General features: G+C 37.2%; 1 protein-coding gene across 3 annotated transcripts in view; it reads right to left on the bottom strand.

Moving 5' to 3' along the window:
* BICC1 (BicC family RNA binding protein 1) overlaps window positions 1-23,196 on the bottom strand; it is a 270,915-nt gene that overhangs the window by 101,638 nt on the left and 146,081 nt on the right. For all 3 annotated transcript variants that reach the window (XM_038533967.1, XM_038533968.1, XM_038533966.1), the window contains exon 3: window positions 11,696-11,765. In XM_038533967.1, coding sequence (XP_038389895.1) covers window positions 11,696-11,765 — 70 coding nt within the window. The remainder of the gene's footprint in view (window positions 1-11,695; window positions 11,766-23,196) is intronic.

The raw sequence follows: 23,196 nt of genomic DNA, 5'->3' as shown, positions 1-23,196 counted from the left end.
ATATTAAAGTTTACTTTGTAAATACAATGCCCTAAAAGTTAATGCACTTTTCCACAGTCCTTCAAAAATTAATATATTATCACTATTTAGGACCAATTCATTTATTTCTAGTTTGAAATTGAAATGATCTAAAAATTAATGGTAAAAAAATGAGGGGTTTCGATACTACAATTAAAGAGAAGTATTAGTAATCTTAAACTTCAGAGTAGGAAAGCAATATTTAAAGAAAAAATTTCAAAATAAAAAACTATTTCATTAGAAAAACAGATGAACAACTAACTAGAACAGGGAAAGGATATGAATAAATCAACACAAAGTTAAGAAAAACAATCCACAGAGTAATACAAATAAGTGTTCCATGAACAGATGAAAAATGCTCAGCCTTTCTATTAAGTAAGGACATGCATGAGACACCATATTTTACACTATTTACGATGGCCAAGGATAGGAAAGCACACAGTTGACAAAGATGGAAGGAAGAGTCTTTTCCAGAATCCAGTCCCTTCCTGGTAGGAGTTCAACAGTCATTTTGGAGAACAAGGTGGCAACCATAAAAAATATTAAAGTTGCTCATTACCTGTGGCCTGAGAATTCTACTTGTAAGAATTTTTGCAACAGAAAAGCTTGTAAAAGTAGAAAATACACTTAAGAACCACTGTAGGAAAAAAAAAAAAACACAACCCAATGTCCATCAAAACAGATCTGTTAAAATATATTACTGATATATCTTTACCCACACATATACAATGGCGTTTCTTACATTACTTATGTGCTTTATATGGAAGATGTTCTCTTAATACATTTTAGGAGCAAAAATCCAATTGCAGAAATGTGTATGTGTATAAAATGAACCCAAAAATCCAATTGCAGAAATGTCTATGTGTATAAAATGAACCCATTTTCATAAAGTAATAATAAATCACTATTTGCATAGATCAAAAACCATACAAAAAAACCCCCATACATATGCTGTGTTTTCATTTTATTTTTATTTCATTTTATTTTTATGTCAGGTAGGACTTATTTTGCTTTAAGAGTAATTTCTGGCAACAACATATACAGAGAATGTAACTCCTCATTCTTGAAATCTCTCCCGTATCTTTTGATAAAAATATCTGCTAGTACATTTGTATAAAACAGGTTTGTATAAAAATGTTATAATAAGCTTCAAGCCATGCTTTAGTAGCATAAAAAAGACCATTTGAAGAAATGATGATAAATGCCATTGTGATTTAAGTTATTTTCTTTAGTCAGTGAAAAAATGCCACATGATTAGCTCAGTGATGTTTCCAACTACACCATCATGGTGTTTAAATATGGTCACAAACCTCAGAAACTGTCACAGTTATCACAACTACATATTCCAGAAAAGAGGAATGAGAGACAGAGACAGCAGGAATTGGAGGGTAGCTGGTCCATTTCCTAGCATTGGAACCACAAGACACAACTGGGGACCCTGTTTGAAACACTCACGGAAAAAAACAAGCAGTAGTTAAAGACGTACAAACTACAATTTAAAACTGACAGTCAAGTGGCTTTTAAAATGTGTAGACCTGCCATCCTACCATGTTTATTTTGCACTGGAATTCTGTCCATTCAACCTATTACACTGGACATTCTTCCTTCAGGAGTCACTACTATCCTATCTCTAAGGCTGTAAAAGGAAGCCAGTTACACATACACTGAGTTTCATGAAATGGTCCAAGAAGGATCCAGTGCTATGCACAGAGCAGTCTCCTTATGTCACGCCTGCTCTTCCAGCCTAGTATTTCTCAACCTCACATGCTGACATTTTGCATCAGAGGATTCTTGTTGGGAGGGCTGTCCGGTGCTCTGTAGGATGTTTAGCATCAACCTTGGTTCCACCAACCAGATGCCAATAGCACCACCTCCCAGTAGTGACACCAGAAATATCTCTAGACATTGCTAAATGTATCCTGGGGGAAAAATTATGCTCCCCAAATTAGGTTGGGGAGCCTGGGTGGCTCAGTTGGTTAAGCATCCAACTCTTGATTTCACCTCAGGTGATGATCTCAGGGTTGGCAGATAGAGGCCTAAGGCTGGCTCTACACTCAGGGGTCACCTTGAGATTCTCTTTCTTCCTCTCTGTATCTCCCCCATGCTCTCTGTCTCAGATAAATAAATCTTTAAAAAATAAATAAATAAATAAATAAATAAATAAATAAATAAATAAATAAATAAATAAATAAAAATAAAAACTATGCTAGGGGGGCCTAGGTGGCTCAGTCAGTTAAGTGTCTGCTTTTAGCACAGGTCGTGATCTCAGGGTCCTGGGATGGAGACTGGTGTCGGACTCCCGGCTTATTGGGGAGTCTGCTGCTCCCTCTGCCCCTCCTCTCTGCTTGTGTTCTCGTGCTCTCTCAAATAAGTAAATAAAATCTTTTTTAAAAAATTATGCTACGTTGATAACTACTACTCCCTAAAGTATATAAATTCCAGTAAAACCATTAGTGGGGTTCAAAAGAAGAGAAGAAGAAAGAAATATACTGCAAAAAAAGCATAAAAATGATTAAAATAAACCTAGGTTGAAAGTTTTAAAAAGATGCATTAAAAGAAGCTTACTGGGGCACCTGGGTGGCTCAGTGGTTGAGCATCTGCCTTTGGCTTAGGGCGTGATCCTGGGGTCCTGGGATGGAGTCCTGCATCAGGCTCCCCTGCTGCTCCCTCTGCCTATGTCTCTGTCTCTCTCTCTTTGTGTCTCTCATTAATAAATAAATAATATCTTTTAAAAAAATCAGCAGCAGGTTACTGGATGCAGCATCCAGTATGCTTCTAAATGTGGATAAGGAGTTAGGATTGCCCTTCCTCTTGAAGATAATTAAACATATTCTGAGTTTTCTTAAGTGAATGTGTGGAATATCATTCCTTTAGTGACCAAACACACCTTATTTACCACCTATGTGCATGCTTATGGACTGGAAGGAAATACCTTGATTTTTTTTTTTTAAGATTTATTTATTTGGGAGAGGGGGCAGAGGAAGAGGGCCAACACGGAACTCAATCTCATGACCCTGAGATCATGACTTGAGCCAAAACCAAGAGTCAGATGCTTAACCGACTACACCACCCAGGCACCCCAAATACCTTGATCTTTGAAATCAAAGTTTATATTCTAATTCCATCACTTCAAACTCTATGACCTTGAAGAAGTTGTATCTTCTCTCCATATCACATACTAATGTGTATAATGGAAATGATAATAGCTTTTCATGGGGGTTAGTACAAGGATTAAGAGAGAACAGAAGTAACACTCCTAGCACAATCCTATTATAAGGTAGGCAAATAAATCTTTTCATCCTTCCTCCTCACAGGAGTTAACAGAGGAAAGAACTGCAGGTGGAAGGAGTCCTGGGATGGCACTTTCTTCACTAAAGGAAAGGGACTTAAAAACCTCTGTTCAAGAAACAAGAAGACCAAGAGAGAGCTCTCTCTCAAAAAGAAAGGCAGTGGCCATAGAGGCAGGTGAGTGATGAAGCAGTAAGACTTGGCTCTAGTCACCTTTTGGGAATATCAGCGTGATTCGCTGCTGAACCGTATTTCTTTCATTCTTAATTTCACAAAACTTGATCGGGTTCTTCAGAGATTTTATGGTTCTTTTAAAATTACATACTAAGGAGTTAGTAGGGATCATATAACTTTATCTTTTTCATGTAATATACCTTAAAATGCTGATTAAAATGTTGTGCTCAGAACCTAGGACCTTATTTTGTCAAATATACTTTAAGTTTTAGAGCAGTTTCAGGTGCAGAGCAGAACTCAGTGGAAAGTACAGAGTTTCAATACATGCTCCTTCCCATACACAGGTACCACCTTCACCACTGTCAGTATCACATCAACATCAAAACCTAGTCTAAGGTTTTTTTTTTTTTTAAAGATTTTATTTATTCACATGAGAGAGATAGAATGAGAGAGAGAGAGAGAGAGAGAGAGAGAGAGAGAAGCAGGCTCCATGCAAGGAGCCTCATTTGGGACTCGATCCCGGGTCCCCAGGATCAGGCCGAGCTGAAGGCGGCGCTAAACCATTGAGCCACCCGGGCTGCCCCATAGTCTAAGGGTTTTAACAAATACATAATGACATATATGTACCATTTTAGATGACACAGAAGAAGTTCACTGCTCTAAAAAAATCTGTGCTCTGCCTATTCACCCTTCCTTTCCCCCAAACCTCTAATGATCACTAACCACTAATCTTTGTGTTCTCTCCATAGTTTTGCTTTTTCCAGAATGTCATATAGTTGGAATCATACAGTATGAGCATTGGCTTCTTTCACTTAGTAATACGTATTTAAGGTTTCTCCATGTCTTTTCATGGCTTGATAGTTCATCACGTTAGTGTTGAGTAATATTCCTTTGTCTGGATGGGCCACAGTTTACTCATCCATTCACCTACTGAAGGACATCATGGTTGCTTTCAAGTTTGGTGACTATGAATAAAGCTGCTATAAATACCTGTGTGTACATTTTTGTGTGAACATAATTTTCATTTAGGGAAATACCAAAAGAATGCAACTGCTGGATTGTATAGTAAGAATATGCTTAGTTTTATAAGAAATTGTCAAACTGTCTTCCAAAGTGGCTGTGCCGTTTTGCATTTCTACCTGCAATAAATGAGAGTTCCTGTTGCTCCATACCCTCACCAGCATGGGGTAGTGTTAGCGTTTTAGATTTAGGCCATTCTGATACATTGCATAGTGGTACCACACTGTTTCAATTTGCAATTCTCCAGTAACACACAATGTTGAGTATCTCTTCATATGCTTATTTGCCATGTGTATATCTTCTCTGGTGTGGTGTTTGTTCAGGTCTTTTGGGCGTTTTTTAAATTGGGTTGTTCATTTCCTTACTATTGAATTTTAAGAGTTTTTTTGTATATTCTGGGTAACAGTCTTTTTCAGATCTAGCCTATGCAAATATTCTTTCCCATCTCTAGCATGTCTTCTCACTCTCTTGATGCTTTCACTTTTTCCATTCATTTTCTCACCCCTCTATTCCACTCTAAATTTGTTTTCTAATTAAGTTAATTGAAAATCATTTTTTTTTTAACTGACAGATATGTTTACTTATTTCAGGCTTAGTGGAAAAACTAAAACCATCTTCTGTGGACCTGGTAGAGGAGAAAGAGGACAGACTGGAAGGAATGGCTAGCCTGTAGCAGTTAGATGAACGTATAAGCCAACGCCTGGGGGCTCCAGGAGGGAAGACAGGGGGGCCAGCTTTCCAAGCTCAGGTCCTTAGCTCTGCTAGTATATCAAATAGCATAAATCACCTCACTGTAAGACTGCATGTACACGCGGGTGTCCGTGTGTGAGAGTACACATCGTATTCAGAAAAGGTCTCAAATTTACATGTTTAGCACTGTATACAAATGAAGTCATTCATGTACAAAGAGATGTATAATCAATTTTATATTTAAAATACACACTAATTTTATAAGCTTTTTATTAATTATACTGGGAACTTCAGGAACTAGAAATATCCCAGGTCTCCATCCTCCTCTGAGAGGTCTGGTTCTCTCTAACCAGAGTAACTTTTAGTACCCTGCATACAAGTTATCAAGTTTTTTGGCTGAATTCCTACTCTTGGTTCCCAATTAGCACTCATCATTAACAATATATACAAATATGTTAAATAAAAAATATTTCTCCCCAGAAGAAATCCAATGGCTCCTAAGAAGGTCAAAGAAACTGCTTTCAAAGACTGAAAAGCAGAAAAGCAAGCAAAATTCATAAGACGTTCTGAGATTATTTTCCTCTTAATTTTAGAAGTTTAGTTTAATGACAAATAAAAAAGTCTCTTCCTAAGGAAATAGCACATGAAGATACGAAACACAAAGTTAAAGTTCGGAAACAGGCATATTAAAATGATATACATTTATGTATGGTTTCATGCTTTTCTTAAATCTACCCCCGAAAAAAAAAGAGGTGTTACCTACAAGCGTAAGGCTATGCTAAATATAGCCTACTTTCAAATCACTGTAAGTCCCAAGCACTGAGGCATTATGAAACTGATTATTACTAGTAGTGATTGTAATCAGCTGTACATGGGTGGCTATGGCCACTGAAGGGACGTCACATCTGAGAACACGCTGGTACAAGGAAAAGCGTTAAGAAACATACTGGGTATTGTACTATATGTTGGCAAATTGAATTTAAATAAACTATTAAAAGAAAAAAAAAGAAAGGTACTATCTCACCCAGGTGTATTTGGGGCTCTGAAAATAGACCTGAGTTCAAGCTTGGGGTTGCTACTTACTAAATATAAAACTTGGGCAAGTTATTGTCCTTCAAGCCTTAGTTTGTTTCCTGTAAACTGAAAACATCACCACGTAACTCATAGGTTTCTCTGGTCATTAAAGAAGGTAATGTATGTAAAATATTTAGCATAGTGTGTGGAACCAGCTGGGTCTCAGCAAATAGAGGTATTCAGTAAGACTGGTGATGTGTCAATTATGTAACAAACACTAATTAAAACAGCCACAACAACAACTCTGGAATAGAAGAGGCTGCATCTTATGAAGTTTCATTTACAAGCTTACTAGGGAAGGCAGAGAGCTTCACTCTCTCAGGCATCCCATGAATGACAGAGATGAAGTCATTTCCACTAAGTTTCCTTCCACTACTCAGAACCACTGAAAGGCGCTTTAGCCACACTGGCATCAGTTACAAATCATGTTGTACATTCATTCACTTAAAAGGTCTCCAGGAAAGACATCATTGGTCAGTGTTTTTCATAATAGTAAACGCCACTCCTGCGTGAAGGCCATGATTTTAAATCTTTCTACTACACAACATGCCTCAGTGGTTTATATCTCCATCTGTATCAGTGGTTTCACTATAACCATGATTGAGTTGAGCTGAGGTATCAGAAATCTGCAAATATTTACTGAGTGCCAACTATGCATTGGTTACAGTGCTAAAGACACAGTGATGAACAAAATTTTTACCCTTTGGGGAACTGATTACCTAGAATAGCGTTTTCCAATCTGTCTTTGTCATCATTTTACACCATGACCTAGTAATACTTATACAACATGACCTAGCAATACTTATACACATGTAAATGTGTATACACATGTTTATATACATATGTAAATAGTGACATGTAATATGACAGAAAACAATATTTTTACACTCTAATGTTTTCTTTCCTAATCTAGTTTTTCTTTTTTTTTTACATGCTGGTTACTACAACTAAAATAATTTTCGAGGTACTAATAGGTCACAGCTCACCATCAGAAACTGTGACACAGCTTACTGTGCCATGCCTCTTCTCTGCCCTCTGCACAATACTTGTTACAGGCCTCAAACAGTTCAATGTGAATACCCAACAAAAGTGTAAGTATGTTCAACAAAACATTTTCCTCTGGAAAAAAATAAAGTGAACAGTCTACAGTTTTTCTGAAGCTAAGATTTCCTATTAGATACCACTTGTTTTAATGGAATGCAACCAAAAATAATAAAGCCTCGTTTTAATGACCCTCTTGTTTATTCCGGAGGAAGAGAATGGCCAAAGTTGGTGCCAAATCGCCTCCAAACCCAGGATACATGGAGCAATTCAGCCACACCTTTCATTCCTGATCATCCTGAGGCATCCTGAACTGTCATAAAAGAAACAGTTGCATAGAACAGTTTCTATCACTTAAATTCTGTAAGACAACTCCTTCCCAGAATGAAAGGCAATAAAGCTTCATCAATGCTGACTACATTTATTTGGAATTTGGCATAAAAACTTTAAACAATTTTCACCCACATTCACAACTCTACCAGTCTAAGAAGAAAGAGACTGATGAGCAAATTAAGGGCAAAAGGAAGAATGTAAGAAAAATGTTTACCATATTTAAGAGAACAAACTCTCTAGCATCACACGTGGCACAATTGCACCAGTGTGATAAATTCTCATTACAAATCACTTTTATCTATTTAAGGTGGGTGTGGCACTGTTTGGCCAAACAGTGAAACTTGCTCAAAATGCTATCTGTATTTTAATGAAGCTGCATTTACTTTAAAGTAGGCCATTATTCAGAATAGCATTTTCAAAATTTTAATGAGTGCCTAAGTGATTCTGTTAGTAAGGCTTTACAGTATTAAACATCTTAGTCCTTAAGTACTGTCCTCGTGGATATAAACCTCTGATTTGTCTATTTAAGGTAGAATATTCTAGCATTTTGAATCTAAGAGTTGGAAAGAGTTTTCTTCCACACAAAATAAATATGTTATACAGAAGACTAAACTTTGCTTTATTTTTCTTAATCATGACCCCTGCCCACTAGGATAACACTAGAGTTGGTTATTTAAATGTCCATTATATTGAATCTTAAATTCTTAGTTCTTTCTGGTTCTAATCAGAACTCGATATTCCAATAATTTCAAATACTTGTCAATTTAAAAAAATTATACAGTCCCTGAGCTTTATATGACAAAATATGCCTTTTCCCAAAATGCCATGCTTACTAAATGGAAATATTTTTATTACATCTTTTCACTGTGTTTTACATGGTTAAAGAGGAATGGAGGAGTAGAAAAAGGGGTAGAGAGAAGGACAAGTACCAGGTGGATTTTTTACCCAAAACTGTATTTCACACAAGCATAGAACAATAGTAATCATTCTAAGCTTATTCATACTGACTGCAAAGAAGACAGAAACTTAAAATTAATGAATCTATAAAAGTGCAGTTTTTGGAAACGAAGATGGACATTACCCCAGAGAAGGGTCTGTTGAAGGGCCTGCATCTGTTTTTCTACAGTGATTATCATCCACTGCCTCTGAACACGTCTCCTCTGTAGCTAAGTCATGCTATTTTTATGTCACAGGGGGAGATTTTTGTTTCTGAAACTTGGCTTAACCATAAAAGGAACTTGTATTAAATTAAGTATATATTTCCTAGTCCCACCACAGACCTAATGAACCAGAATCTCCAGAGAAGAATCTGATTTTTTAAGTGATGGCAAATTTAGGTCTTTGGCTTTCTGCCTTTCTGCTGGGCAGCATGCTACCAGTGCTTCAATCAAACCAGCCACACAGCCACTCTGATACAGGGCTGATGGCTTGAAAAATAAAGCACAGGACTAAATTCCAATAGGGAAGAAGGGGACAGACCAGTAACAGCAGCCATAAAAAATGTCTCTCTAGGTTTATAAAATTCAACCAATAGGATCAAAAGTCTAAAGAGTAAAATACAACACAAACCCAGGCCTACATGTCTCTCTAGCATCATCTGAGGATTATCTATATATTCCAAATCTTCATACCACCATGGGATTTCGAATTTAATAACCATCCAAAACATGGCACAAATCCCCAGACACATTTATATTCTTGGTCTCCTGAATAATACTAATTTAGAATGAAGAAGGTTTATTTTTTTTAATTTCTATTTATTTATGATAGTCACAGAGAGAGAGAGACAGAGAGAGGCAGAGACAAGCAGGCTTCATGTACCGGGATCCCGACGTGGGATTCGATCCCGGGTCTCCAGGATTGCGCCCTGGGCCAAAGGCAGGCGCTAAACAGCTGTGCCACCCAGGGATCCCAGAATGAAGAAGGTTTAAAATAAAGACTGTTTTCCATACAACATTCTGAGGTAGAGATCCACATCAAATTAAAGAATTACCTTCTGAAGATCCTTCTGTCATTTTCATTTTATTTCTACTTATTATAAATTATAATCAAACAAATTTCATCTCTGAATTTAACCATTTTAAAATTAATATACGAATACACATATCAGGGATGTTAGCCAAAAACTGATTCAGCAGCTGTGTGTTTAAGTAGTAAGAGCAGCTCAAATAAATTCTGAACCATAAATTCCTCTGAGGAAAACTTGATTTTTTTTCTCCCTTCCTTGGGCTCAGTCTTTCTCTTTTGGCACATTCTGCTCATCATACAATACTGTATACATTCATAGCACTTCATAAATAATAGGAAAATAAAATGATGTCTGTAGACATAGGCCTGGAGGGATCAATTCTTAGGCATAATTCCAAAAGTTGACTTTAACCATGGGCAAATTATGCTAAATGTCCTCAAAATGTACTGCTGAAATATCTTTATTTTCAAAACAAAACGTATATAATCAAAATGTGGTCAATATAGTTGGTCATTGTGAATGGTTAAGTGTGTCAATGACTGGAAACTAAAACATTAACTTCATCTATTTATCTCCCTATTATCTAAAATCTCTAAAGTTGTAACCACATTTTGAATAAAAAATTAATCAATTCCCAGTTTCTTATGATAGTAGGGGGAAAAAACATAGCGTGGGTAGTGCAAGAGAATAAGCCATCCAAAATTATTTGGAATCATTTAAACATTCATGTTTCCTTGCGGGTTTTCTTTGGAGACTGATCAAATTACATTTTTAATAGAATTGTAATGAAGTTCATTTCATTCTTTAAGTAAAACTACCTGACAATAGGGAAAAGAATCCAATTTATGTTCAAGTTCCAATTTATTCAAGTAGTAGGCCAGGGATTTTTAAACTGGCTACAAACAACCAAACAGGTAGATAACCCACTAATAAGTAATTCCTTCTTCAGCATAATAAGTGTAAAACCTCTCAACACACTGAAGATTGAGATTATATCCTATAACCCTTGGCAAGTGCAAGGCATGTACGAAGTTACATAATCACACTTGGAAATTCACATGTCTTCCTATGACTGTTTAGCCCACAGGCTTCCCCTTTCTTGCCACTACAATCAGAAACAAGAAAGTAACAAGAGCAGAGTTTCTGCAGAAATCCCAGTCCATGGAGTCCAGCTCATCCTCACAATAACTGTAAAATAATTTACATTCCATGTGATGAATAACTAATAATGAGATTAAAAGATGGGAATCTGAACTAAACCAAGAAAAGAAGCAGAGAAATCTTTCACTGTTTAGTATTATTTAGCAATAAAAGTCATAGATAGAAGGAGAAGCAAGTATGAAACTAAAGAGCAACAACAAAAAAGCTGGATCACAACAGATAATGTCTGGCTTGCACAAACACTGTTTCTGAACTATTTGATGGTATCTCTCATTATCTCCTAATGACATGTATCTTTTAATGAAGTATACACAACAAAGTTTATTGAGACTAAGGTCATACTTTGAACAACTATCCATAAATATACACTGGCAGGTCACTTAAAAATACTATGTAACCTGGGAAGAAAATAAAGGTGCCCGTATTTGTATTCCTGACCAACCATGCACTGGGTGGGGTGTTCTAGGATAAAGTGAAAGAAAGGCCACACAAGGGAAATGCTCAGCCTAAAAGAGAAATGTACTGGGTTCATTACTGTTTGACAGATGAAAAGAAGAATCATGCAAGAAAGGAAACCTAAGGTTTCCTGTATAGGGAAAAGAAAATAGCTATTAAATTCGTGTGGCACAAAAGAAGAAGCCTAAAGAATAAACACTGGGAGTTTATGTGTTGAAAACATGTTATTACATGTAGAGAGTCACCATGACTCATGGCCATCAAATGAAAAGACATCACTGAAATCGTATTTGCTATGTTGGATAAAAGGCACAATTTTTAATTACGATAAACCTTCCAGAATATTGCTATTTCACAACTATTTGGGGACATACATGATAAGAATAAAGGTTAATTTTCTACCAGCAAACCTCCAGTAATTCCAGTCTCCATTATTAAAGCCACCAATTTCTCCATCTTTCATGATTTTACCTTTCTTGGATTTGGCTCCAATCTTCAGTTTTGATGGCCAAGCAATCTGCGTATTTGTTTCCTCCATGATCTGTAACAAAAATTAAGAGAGAAAAATATTGATTCAATTAAGAACTTGTATTTACAGATAAAATTCTTCTTAAAAAATTTATTTTCAAGTCTTTAGTCTCATGCTGATAAAATGATCTCATTTTGAAACAACGCAAAAAAAAACTTGCTGAAAAGAGAGATTCATTTTTATAAGCCTTTAATCTATTAGAAATATTCAAGTATATTTTGTTACTCCCAGTGTTCCTCTCTGTTATGCTTCAGAGTTTTAACATAGAGACAACAAGACCAAAAGTACATGAACAAGTAATTGACCCCACTTGACGCCAGAACTGTCAGAGATGCTTGTGCTGAATAAAATTCCCCAAGACCATTGCCAACAGATTGCAACACACCAAACATAATCCTTGTAATACAAAACTACGTGGGTTAGGCCATACTAAATGAAGACTTTTTTTTCTGAGAAAAAAATTAATAACTTGCTTTGGGCACATTTGTATTTCATTAAAATCTGATGAAAAATCTCTCTAAACACGACATCATGTCGTAAGGTTGCATTCCCGTCATCCTTTGCCTGGTGCAAAATGGCATCTTTGCCACAGTTCTTTTCCACTTCTACGCGGCTAACGCAGGCCAGGGTGATTAGGACCCAAATGTGCAAAATGGTACAAGAATAAGTGAGGGAAACTACCACCAAGAGCAAAAGCAGTAGATGGTAAGTAAGAAAGAGTAACCAAAAAAAGTTCATCCTTTGTTCTTCTCTACTTTTACCACATGAGTAAGACTAGATTAATGTTTATGTTTGTACCATGAATACAGAATTAACCAAACTGACAGAAAAAACAAAACAAAACAAATTAATAGGTGAATAAAACTAGCACACATTAATCACTTCAGTGAGAGTAGGATAATATATGATTTTTAATATGGATTTAGAGTTAACTAAACAAATTAAAGGTGAAGACAACTAAACAGTGCAATTAATAAAAAGTACCTTCATCCCTTCAGTACTGGCTATGTATTGGGCGTAAGTCTACACAGTTAACACGTAACATGCATCATACTTCACATAATCCCCCTTTTCATAGCATAAAAGAACTTTCAGCAGATGTTTCAAACTGGCAGCTCACAGATGCATTTTGTCTACCCATCATAAGGTTTTTAAAACATGAGCCAACATTTCTAACTCTGGGAATTTCACATAGAAATTAAGATTTCTAGTTCTCTGGAAAACCTGACAGATTTAGCACTTGGATCCCACATTCCCACATGGCAACACTTGGCTGACACTGAGGACCAGATGCCCAGGAGGCTCTGGGCTGCTCCCCAAACCCTCACTAGGTCTCTCACACAGAGGTCAAGAGCCACTTGCTATTATCATCATGTTCGTATTACTCATTTGCCATTTATCATGGTGTTTGCACTGCTGTTTTTCTCAGAGAAATATTTCTCTACACCTGTGTATCTATTAAACATTGAAAAACATAAGTGAGGTCATCCTGTTCTCACTAAGTCAAGGTACTGGCCTGGCCCTACAGGTAGGTGAACTTGTTCATCTCAACCCTGTAACTCCTGGCCTATCTCATGCTACCCTTCTTAATGTATTTAGTTGTCTTCACCACTATATTGTTAACTCTAAATCCACATTTTAAAATAAAATAAATAAACACCATCCTCTTCAGCTTCTTCTGTGCCCCAAGTCCATGCCCAGCAGGGCTCCCTATAGGGCCTTTGTGTCCACACTCACTCGCCCAGCTGCCACAGCCCCTTCTACTCTTGTATGACCCCAACCCTAATTCTTCCCACCTTACTATGTTCATTTCCTTCCCCCTTCTACTCTTGTATGACCCCAACCCTAATTCTTCCCACCTTACTATGTTCATTTCCTTCCTACCCTTTACACAATCCCTTTACACATTTCCTTCTTACCCTTTACAAGAAATTCTCCTATTTCTTTGTCTACTTGTTTGCAAAATAAAAGTAAGCTCTCTACCTTGCACACAGCAAGTATAGGATACCTTTGGGTAAATGAATCTTCATAGCATGCTTATGAAGTAGATTTCTTTATTCCTCAAACAGCTAAGAAGCAGCAGAGTGTGGATAAAAACACCAGACTTCTTGCAAAGACCACACTTTTAACAACCAAACTATTTGGAACATAGGACCTCTTTTTAAAACATGTATATACAAATTTGAAAATATGCTTTAGGATTTGTGCATAACACATGACTTTAACATCCTACAAGTATTTATCAAGAGCCTACCTAGGTACCACAAGTGCTATGAATAAGACACAATTCCTGGTGTCCACAAGTTTACAGTCCAGTCAGAGACACAAAGAAAAAAGCCAACTGTCTGACGGTGGACTGAGTGCTAGCACAAGATCTGTTCATAAAGATGGCTCACAGCCATTGTCTTAAAAGGTCGAGTTAAGGGAGGTGGTTAGTAAAGGTTTTCTAAAATATAATCTTCAAAATCATTCAAGTCCTGAAAGCCAAGAAAAGTAAATTTATGAGTAAGTTCAAAAGTCACTGAATAAGGGCAGGAAGCTCCAACGAGGAGGGACTTCTCATTGGTCACGGTTTTTTTTTTTAAAGTTTTATTTATTCATTCATGAGAGACACAGAGAGGAGAGATATAGGCAGAGGGAGAAGCAGGCTCCATGCAGGGAGCCCAATGTGGGACTCGATCCCAGATCCCGGGATCACACCCTTAGCCGAAGGCAGATGCTCAACCACTACGCCACCCAGGCATCCCTCATTGGTCACATTTATTACCTATAGTTCGAGCTACTATTCATACATGTATCTTCAAAGTGACTAAAAATTGATTCAGAATTTTCCTCTATGTTGGCTAAGGTACCCAAAGAGATAAAATGGAAAAATGAGATTTTACTATAATGCTGCTGGTGGGGAAGTAGTAAGAAAATAATCTGTATACTTTTCCTAAATTAAATAATTTGGCCATTTAATCCAGTAAATAATGTTGGGTGCCATAATTAGAATACTATAAATAGAGAAGCTTCTTTGACAATATATGGTGGCAAGACATAACTTTCTAAAATCTTAATCATTTGCAGAACTTCTTAGAAATCACCCTGCATATATATGGTTTCCCCATATTAAACACGAACAGTTGCTCCATGACAGAAAATAATATGCCACAGAAAACAGCCTCATAGTGGATAAGAGCCATCAAGTCAAAATGCTACTTTACACATACTCTCTTTAAGCCTCCCAACCAGTCCAGGGTCTCCACTGTGTAGTGAAGTGGTGGGACTCAGAAACACTCAATTTCAAACTACCCACATTGACACTATCTGTGGGGAAGGGAGACTATGCCAAGCTTAGTATCCCTAACTCTAAAACCAGAGTTTTACCTTTCAAATTTCATGATCCCCAAAGTTTTATGAGCTACAGTAAATGTCAAACCTTTTAGAGAAAACAAATTACTAGTTACTAGAATCTGACACCCGTAACTGACCTGTTGCCTATGATTAGAAAAAAGTGATTCCGTGATCTGTGGCCAGTCCATGCCAAGCATACAAGTCACTCACTAGGCTGCAATCACCATACAGAGCTCCAACTGGATACCTTCTGAGACATCCCTCTATTTGTTGTTAATCCAGCCATTAAGCACGGGTGGCTCTAGGGTCAAGTACTACCTCTGCCGCTTTCTAGCTATCATGATGGGTAGATTACTTTTGTCAGCTTTTTATCCTCTGTATAATTAATTACAGTACCTACTCATAGAATTGTTGGGAGGTTTTGGTAAGAAAATATGTGGAAGGGAATCCTGGGTAGCGTCTGCCTTTGGCTCAGGGCATGATCCCAGGGTTCTGGGATGGAGTCTTACATCAGGCCTCCTGCATGGAGCCTGCTTCTCCCTCTGCCTATGTCTCTGCCTCTCTCTCTGTGTCTCTCATGAATAAATAAATAAAATCTTAAAAAAACAAAAAACATGGAAAACCCCAAAGAACATGGTCTATAGTGATTGTTAGATAATATTGACCCTTGAGTTAATTACATATTGATTACTTTTGGTCAGGCACTGTCCTGGAAACACCTGATACAACAGGAAATAACATGGTGCCTCCCTCCAGGAGGTCATGGTTTAACAAGAGAGAGGACAGGTTAATCCACCATTATGTACTATGTATCAAGTTTCAGAATGGGGCAGGGTGATAATGAGAGTATAGAGGGAGTCCTAACCCAGACATGGAAAGAAAGGAAAGTTATATCAAGGAAATGCCTATTAATGCTGTGACTAAAGGAAGAGAAACAGCTAGCTGGAGAAAAGGTGGAGAACGTGTCCCATATAGGAGAGGTGTACATGTAGAAAGGTCTAGGAGTCTAGGAGGAGGGAGGGCAGGTACTCCAGACAGTCTAAGGTGCTTCAAGGCTCATTTCACACAACCGGGACAGCAAGTAGGTCTCATGTCTTCTCTACCTGCCTATGGATCTGCATATGGACATGTTCATAGGGACTTGAAGACATGACACAAATCAAAGCCATCCAGCATGTGTGGTTGGTTATCATTCAGCACAAACCAACTCTAAAAACTGGGAAAGTAACTACAAATATGAAGAGGCCATATTTACTTCACTTTTAGAAGTAAAAATTCCCTTAGGAAGTAATCAATGAAACTTTTCAAACCATCACCTCCAATGACTCCAAGCCAGTACCTACAGCAAGGACATTGCACACGAATAGCTGGTTTTAGTCTCAACCAGTTATGGAGCAGTAGAGTGATCAGGAGGAGGAGGAAATACAGTTCTTTGCTGGGAGTACAGGGCAACGTCAGTCCAGGAACCCTAGGACTAAAGCTGCTGAAGTTGATTACTGAAAAGGGAGCTGAAGCATGAGCCCTAGCAGAAGTGGGATGAGGATGCAGATCGTGAGGTGCAGACATAGAACCTAGGGCACTAACTAAGCAAGTCAGAAGCTCTGTATCCAACAAGCTATGTTTAAGAAAATGTCCTAAATGGTCATGAAGACAACAGAAAGGTAACTCAAGGTAAATAGAGGAGCTAGAAAAGGTGAGGTCCAGAGCTGGGCTGAAATCAAAGACTCCACAAAAACCTCTGAGAAGAAAATGACTCTCTTATGTCTAAAACAAAACAAAACAAAAAAACAAACTGAGTTCCAGCTAGGTTTTTTTTTTTTTTAATCTTATTATGGCTGTTTCTACCTTTGCAAAACCAAAGCTCAAAGAACAAACTACTAATTTTGATTAATTTTCTATAAACATTAAATCAGACCTTAACTACTTTAAACACTTATTTTAACCCATTATTCTAGAAGCTGTACATTAATAAAACAGCTATAGGAAGTCAAGAGATAAAGCTGGGATTTCTCCTGAGGCAAAAAAAGGGGGGGAGGGGTGGCTAGAAAGCTTACAGATAGATGAGTTATAGTCTTAAAAAGATGTCCCAAGGCTTCCAGACAACCCTTACTTAAGTGCTTACTCACCTTTGCAGGATCAGCACATCAACAGAGATAATCACGGGCAAACTAGAATAGGAGGTGCTGGCAATCTCTTGGCATCTTCACAAGTTTTATTTAAAACTTGTTTGGATTTTAAGTATTAAAGTGATGTTTTTAAAAATCACAGAACTGGGACCACTAAAGTAGTTAATTTTGAGGATCTCATAATGGATAAAAACACTGACAGCTTTTCAAAAGAATATTATACATTTTCCACAATCCAACCAATTCCTACAAGAAAACTACTTTCCAGAAATCAATGTTATGCCCCAATTCTTAAGCAAGCCAGGATACTGTCCAAATGTGCAATTTGCATTCAAGGAATAATTCAATTAAGTGTCTAAGTGGCTAACTCTGACCAACCCCTCTGCAAAACATAAGATGTGTGAAATTTGAACTGAAAACTGGGAAACATGCTTAAAATGGCTAGTGCTTCCTGGTGAAACAAGGAGTCCAGGTATCATGATGCCAATTAGGTGAAGCAATGCCTCAGTGAGCAAACCACAAAATCTCCAGGAAGAAAATAACTATCTTCTGTCTCAGGGAGAAAAATCCTAAGGTGAGTTCTAGCTAGTTTTTTGGGTGTTGTTTCTTTAATATTATTGTCCTGGTTTCTACCTTCATAAAAATCAAAGCTCAATGTTTACTGAATCATTTTCAATAAACACTAAATGACACCTTAAATATTCTAAAGACTTGGTCTAACTCAGAATTCTGGATGCATATGTTTATGCCACTTCAAATAGGTCAGTTTCGGGCAGCCTGGGTGGCTCAGCAGTTTAGCGCTGCCTTTGGCCCAGGACGTGATCCTGGAGACTCAGGATCAAGTCCCATGTCGGCTCCCTGCATGGAGCCTGTTTCTCCCTCTGCCTGTGTCTCCGCCTCTCTCTCTCTCTCTCTGTGTGTGTGTGTGTGTGATAAATCAATCAATCAATCAATCAATCAAACAAAACCAAATAGGTCAGTTTCAACCTCTGGACATCTTCATTGTCAAGAAAATGTCTTCTCAATTCTACCAATTTCTGCTAGGTCTCTTTAGTTCTTCTATTATAAGCAGCAATCCTATATGTCATGGGAGGGGAGGAGATTTTGGAGTTGGTCATCTAAAGATGAAACTATTTGAAAAATAACTATTTTAAGTTCCCATTGTTAGATTGCTATACCCATTACTTAACATAATAATGGAAATGTAACTTCATTCTTATGCTAATCTCAGATTTGACGGACAGGAAATATTTATAGTAACAAAAGTATCTGAGCCAAGAATATCAATTTTGAAACATATGAAGCAATTAAGATTGTTTATATCAGAATATGTATTTTTGTAGTTCATCTACAGTTAAAAGTTATTTTCTCATAAATAAAAGTCTGATGATGATAGCATACTGTGGATATGTAATACCTTAGGAGCTAATGAGTCATCTTAACTTTTTCATATTTGTATTTTGTAAACAGGCCATAATGTACCCTAATCAAAGAGTAGTAACACTGCTTTTTTATATTAAAAAGATACTTAATAAACATAGAATCCTACGTTCCAGTTTGGTTTGAGTTTCTATGTGGAGTAAAAAAGGAAGAGATGGCAAGGGAGAATAATGCTTACATGTGTTGGAATTTGGAAAATTTTTAATTGGAAAAAAAGTTCTATCAGCTATTGAAAAACATTTCATCACAGATTTACAAGGAATCATTTAAATAATTTCACTTAACCAAAATAACTTGTCAAAATTAGAATAAAACAAATAAAATCCAATCAAATTCTACATGTAGCTTCATCTACAATAAAAAAATTTCTACTTATATTCTTCAATGCTCAAATGATAATGTTTTTCCATCTCCAAACAAATTCCAGATTAGTACACCATGTGGAAAGAGAACATATCTACCAATGTTCACTATACTACAGATTTTGCAAGTTTGCAGCAATTATAGGATAATATCTTACAGATGATGGAAACCCTTGCCAAGCCAACATTTCTACTAACGTGCTTATTTCACCAAATTCTTCAATCCAGACATTAAGTTAAAAATCCACAGGTAAGTAAACAGTATCTCAGATCAACCAACGAGATGTCTATTTATGCTGACTTTACTCGAAATATTTATTCTTGGACCAGGAAAAGAACACTGAACACTCTAACTTGACATTTATACTCTAAACGATTGAAAATTCGTCATTCAAAATGGCTACCAGCTGGGAGCCATCTGCAGCCTGCTTCACAAAAAAAAAAAAAAAAAAACACAGCTCATTTGTGCTCTATCTTCCTTATATCAATAGAGAAATAAGGTCTATCCTCATGGAGAAGGCTGTCTAAAGTTACTTCACGTACTAATGGATTGTGAGTCAATTTGCTGCATTTCACCATGAAGAGAGCTACATGAGAAAAGAGCCAACTAGAAAACTCTGAAAAGTGGAGATGGGAAAGTAGTGAACTTCTCACATGAGGGGGTGTCTAAAAGCTGAGGATGTTTACTTTGCGGAGACATTAGAAGGCTCTGTTGCATTTCATTTTAAATCTAAGAAATGCATCTTACTGATTGAGTTATTCATCATCTCCAGAACAATTCTTCATATTTGTCTAATATTCATATATATTTCCCATGTATTCCACGCAATAATCTTGTATATCAGATATGTTTCACATATTTTGCAGATGAAGAAATGATGATTCAAAGAAGTCAGGCAGCAGATAGGTATGTAGCAAAGTCCAGCTAGTCCTGAAGTCACATGCCTCTGGCAAGAGTAATTTCTGACCCACTTGGCTTATGAAGTAAGTGGAAAGCACCATATACTTATGGGGAGTTCATCTGAAAGCTCAACTAGCAGCAGAGTGGCTGCCCCTCAACACTCTGATTCATTAATGACAGAGTAACCCAGAGACAGCCCCAAATAGTTCAAAATCCAGCGAAGGATCACCACCCTCAGGCACAGACAGAGAATGTCAGAAGCATTTGGTTGTCACAGTGACACAACAGTGGGCCACACTGGCATCCAGTGGCCAGGGCTACAGATGCTGAACTTCCACCAAAGGGCAGGATGAACCCACTCAAGAAGTCCATATAGACAGTCCTGGCTTTGCACAGTTGAAAGATGCACAAATTTTAGTTACCATGCTTAGGTAAACACCACCAATCCCCCAACAAGACAAGTTTACGTTCCAGTTACCAAAGTACATTAATTATGAGTAGTTGCATCAAATACACATTCCACTGCCAGCTCTTCAGTATACTATATATATATATATATATATATATACACACACACATACATATATAACATGCATCTTGATCAGTGACTAATCATGCTGCTTCTTTCAAGGTCTCTTGGGGATTACTCACTGCACATCTGTATTTAGTTCATGGACAGATAGCAAAGCAAGGAATTACAATTCCTGACTTCTTGTCTCCCAGGACCAAAACCAAGTGAGATTTTATAAAAATGGATAATCAAAAGTGGAAACTGGCCAGTCAAGATGAAAGCACAGCAAACAAACAAACAGTGACATTGCTGGAAGTGAAACTTGAGTCAAACATCAGGGTTATAGAATCCATAGGGGAGGATGGGAATGTTGATGCTGCCACTAGTAGGTAGGGGTTGATGATATGAGGCCAGAGGAGACTTACTGAAGAGAAATTCGGGGATGTAAATGATGAAAGTGGTTGTGACAAGGAGAAACTGAAACTGGCAAAACACTTCACATTAAAGACACTCTGGGAGATATTTCACAACCTTGAAAGTACAAAGGATGACATGTTGCAATTTGATCTAGACTTACGGTCATGACAATTCACTGAGGCAGAGAAAATACTCTCTCTCCATATTACAAACTGTGCAATAAAAAAGCCACAGTTCCAACTATTGACGATTTTTTCAAAAGAAATGAAACACATGATTCCTATATTTTTACCATTTAAATACAGTGCATTAAATAGTAGTTTTAATACCTTTTTCATATTCCTATATATCTATCACTGACAGGGAAATTTTTAATGTTTTCACAAAAAGTCTTCGAAGCTGCACATCATTCAATTTCCTCATTGATTACTGAAAGCAGTTTGCAGTTTCATCTTGCCCAGTTATTTTTATGGTCCCACACTGCTGTGCAAGGTGAAGACTCTTTTATGCCCCACTGAGAATCATTGATAGGGAGCTGCAAACCGTTCCACGTGATATGCAGGCTTAACTAATTTATTTCAAAAAGTTCAGTGATCTCCTACTTATTGACCAAAATCTAGTTCAGATGCGCCCCCCCCCCCACTATGAAAACTTTCCCAGCCCTCTCAGTCAGAAGTCACCTGCCTCTCCCCTCCCATTCTGTGTTGTGGTAACATTATAATGCTTATTTATTTGCTCAATTTACCAATCCCACCAATGAGGTGGTCTCCTGATAGCCAACAAACTGTATCTTGTTCACTTTTAAACATTTGAATCTAGCACTTAGGATCTAAGAAGCATCCGTTAAAGTAATTAACAGTGATGAAGGAGATAAACCAAGGAGAAAGAGGCAACAATCACCTAAGACTTTCCAATTACTCGGCACTTGGTGTATCTTAAGTACAGCCGCTCCATCTACACAGTCTCCCATAACTCATTCAAAAAATGGTATCTTGAGGAATCTGCTTATCAGAATAAATGAACTGAGTGATATTCTTTAAATGAACATAAACTCTAAATCACTGACAGAATTTATTCTCCCAAGGTATATGTGCATAATAATGAGAAACTCTTCAACTAAAATGTGTGAAGTGGTGGCGTAAGTATGTGAGTGGCAAGTTGGGACAAGTATAGGCTTTGTAGAGTGGGATGCCAAAGTTCCATCACTAGCTAGCACTAGCTCAGAAGACTATACCTGCCCATTTTTAAAAATGAGCTAGGTTTTTGTGTTCCATCTCCTGATTTCTATGTTACCTATTTTGGTTATAATTGTTAAAAACACTGTGGGTGAAAGAAAGCATGGATCCCACCTTCTGACCTGTACTCCAAATCAAGGAGAGTTTTCATGGGGTATGGATAGGTTATTTGTGATGACCTATAGTGTTAGTGAAGAACCAGTTTCTTGGTTCCCTTGGGACATAAGGATCTATGATTCTATTTCATTCTCCAATTATCACTTTATTATAATTCCTCAGAAGGATTAACCGTATCTCTATCATATCTGCTATCATGGGTAGTTATAAAAAGATTAAATCTGAACTATCAGTTATAACTTGTATATGACTTGAATATAATGGTTTAACAGTATGTAACTTGGGAAAAAATATAATAGTATCGATATCTTAACAAAATCAAGTTATCAAACCTTGATTGTAATTTTCGAGTCTCTGACTTTTCATAGGCCCATTAACCCCGTTACATGAATTCACATTATATGCTTTTTTAAGCAACACATTTTACCACATCCACATTACCTTCCTTGATCTTCTTCAAGCAAATAATCCTACTTAGCTCAGTAAGCCCCAGTGGCACTGATCCTGGTAATGGCAGATCAGCACAATGGCAGATCTGTAGGGGTATCCCTCACATATGAATAAGATAAAATTCTATGCAAGCTGTACTAGATAAGTAGGCAAAGAAGTGAATACTGGATTCAAGAAAAGTTTGCTTCAAAAAAAAAATAATGATGAGGTATGTGCTGGTTATGCTACTATTACAACAAAAGCTTCTCTCTCCTGTTAAATGGACTGCATAAATCAGTAAAGAACTTGGTTCTAAACAAACATTCAGGGACCCAAGGTTTGGGGACCCTTCCATTTTACAGCTGCCCATCTGGAATCCATGGCCTTCTGTCTCCCTTTGGGAGAAAAATAGGAAGAATCCTGCATGGATCTTTTACTACCCTTGGCCTCAAAGAAAAACATACTACTTCCTTCATATTCCATTGGTCAACTACACACATAATTCTGCCAATTCAAAGGGAGGTGGGACATGCTGGTGGGCATTACAGTATTTGTTAGGCATTACTAAC

Source organism: Canis lupus, chromosome 4 (genome assembly GCF_011100685.1).
Source record: "Canis lupus familiaris isolate Mischka breed German Shepherd chromosome 4, alternate assembly UU_Cfam_GSD_1.0, whole genome shotgun sequence".
Lineage (NCBI taxonomy): Eukaryota > Metazoa > Chordata > Mammalia > Carnivora > Canidae > Canis > Canis lupus.
This window is presented reverse-complemented; position numbering and strand designations above follow the sequence as displayed.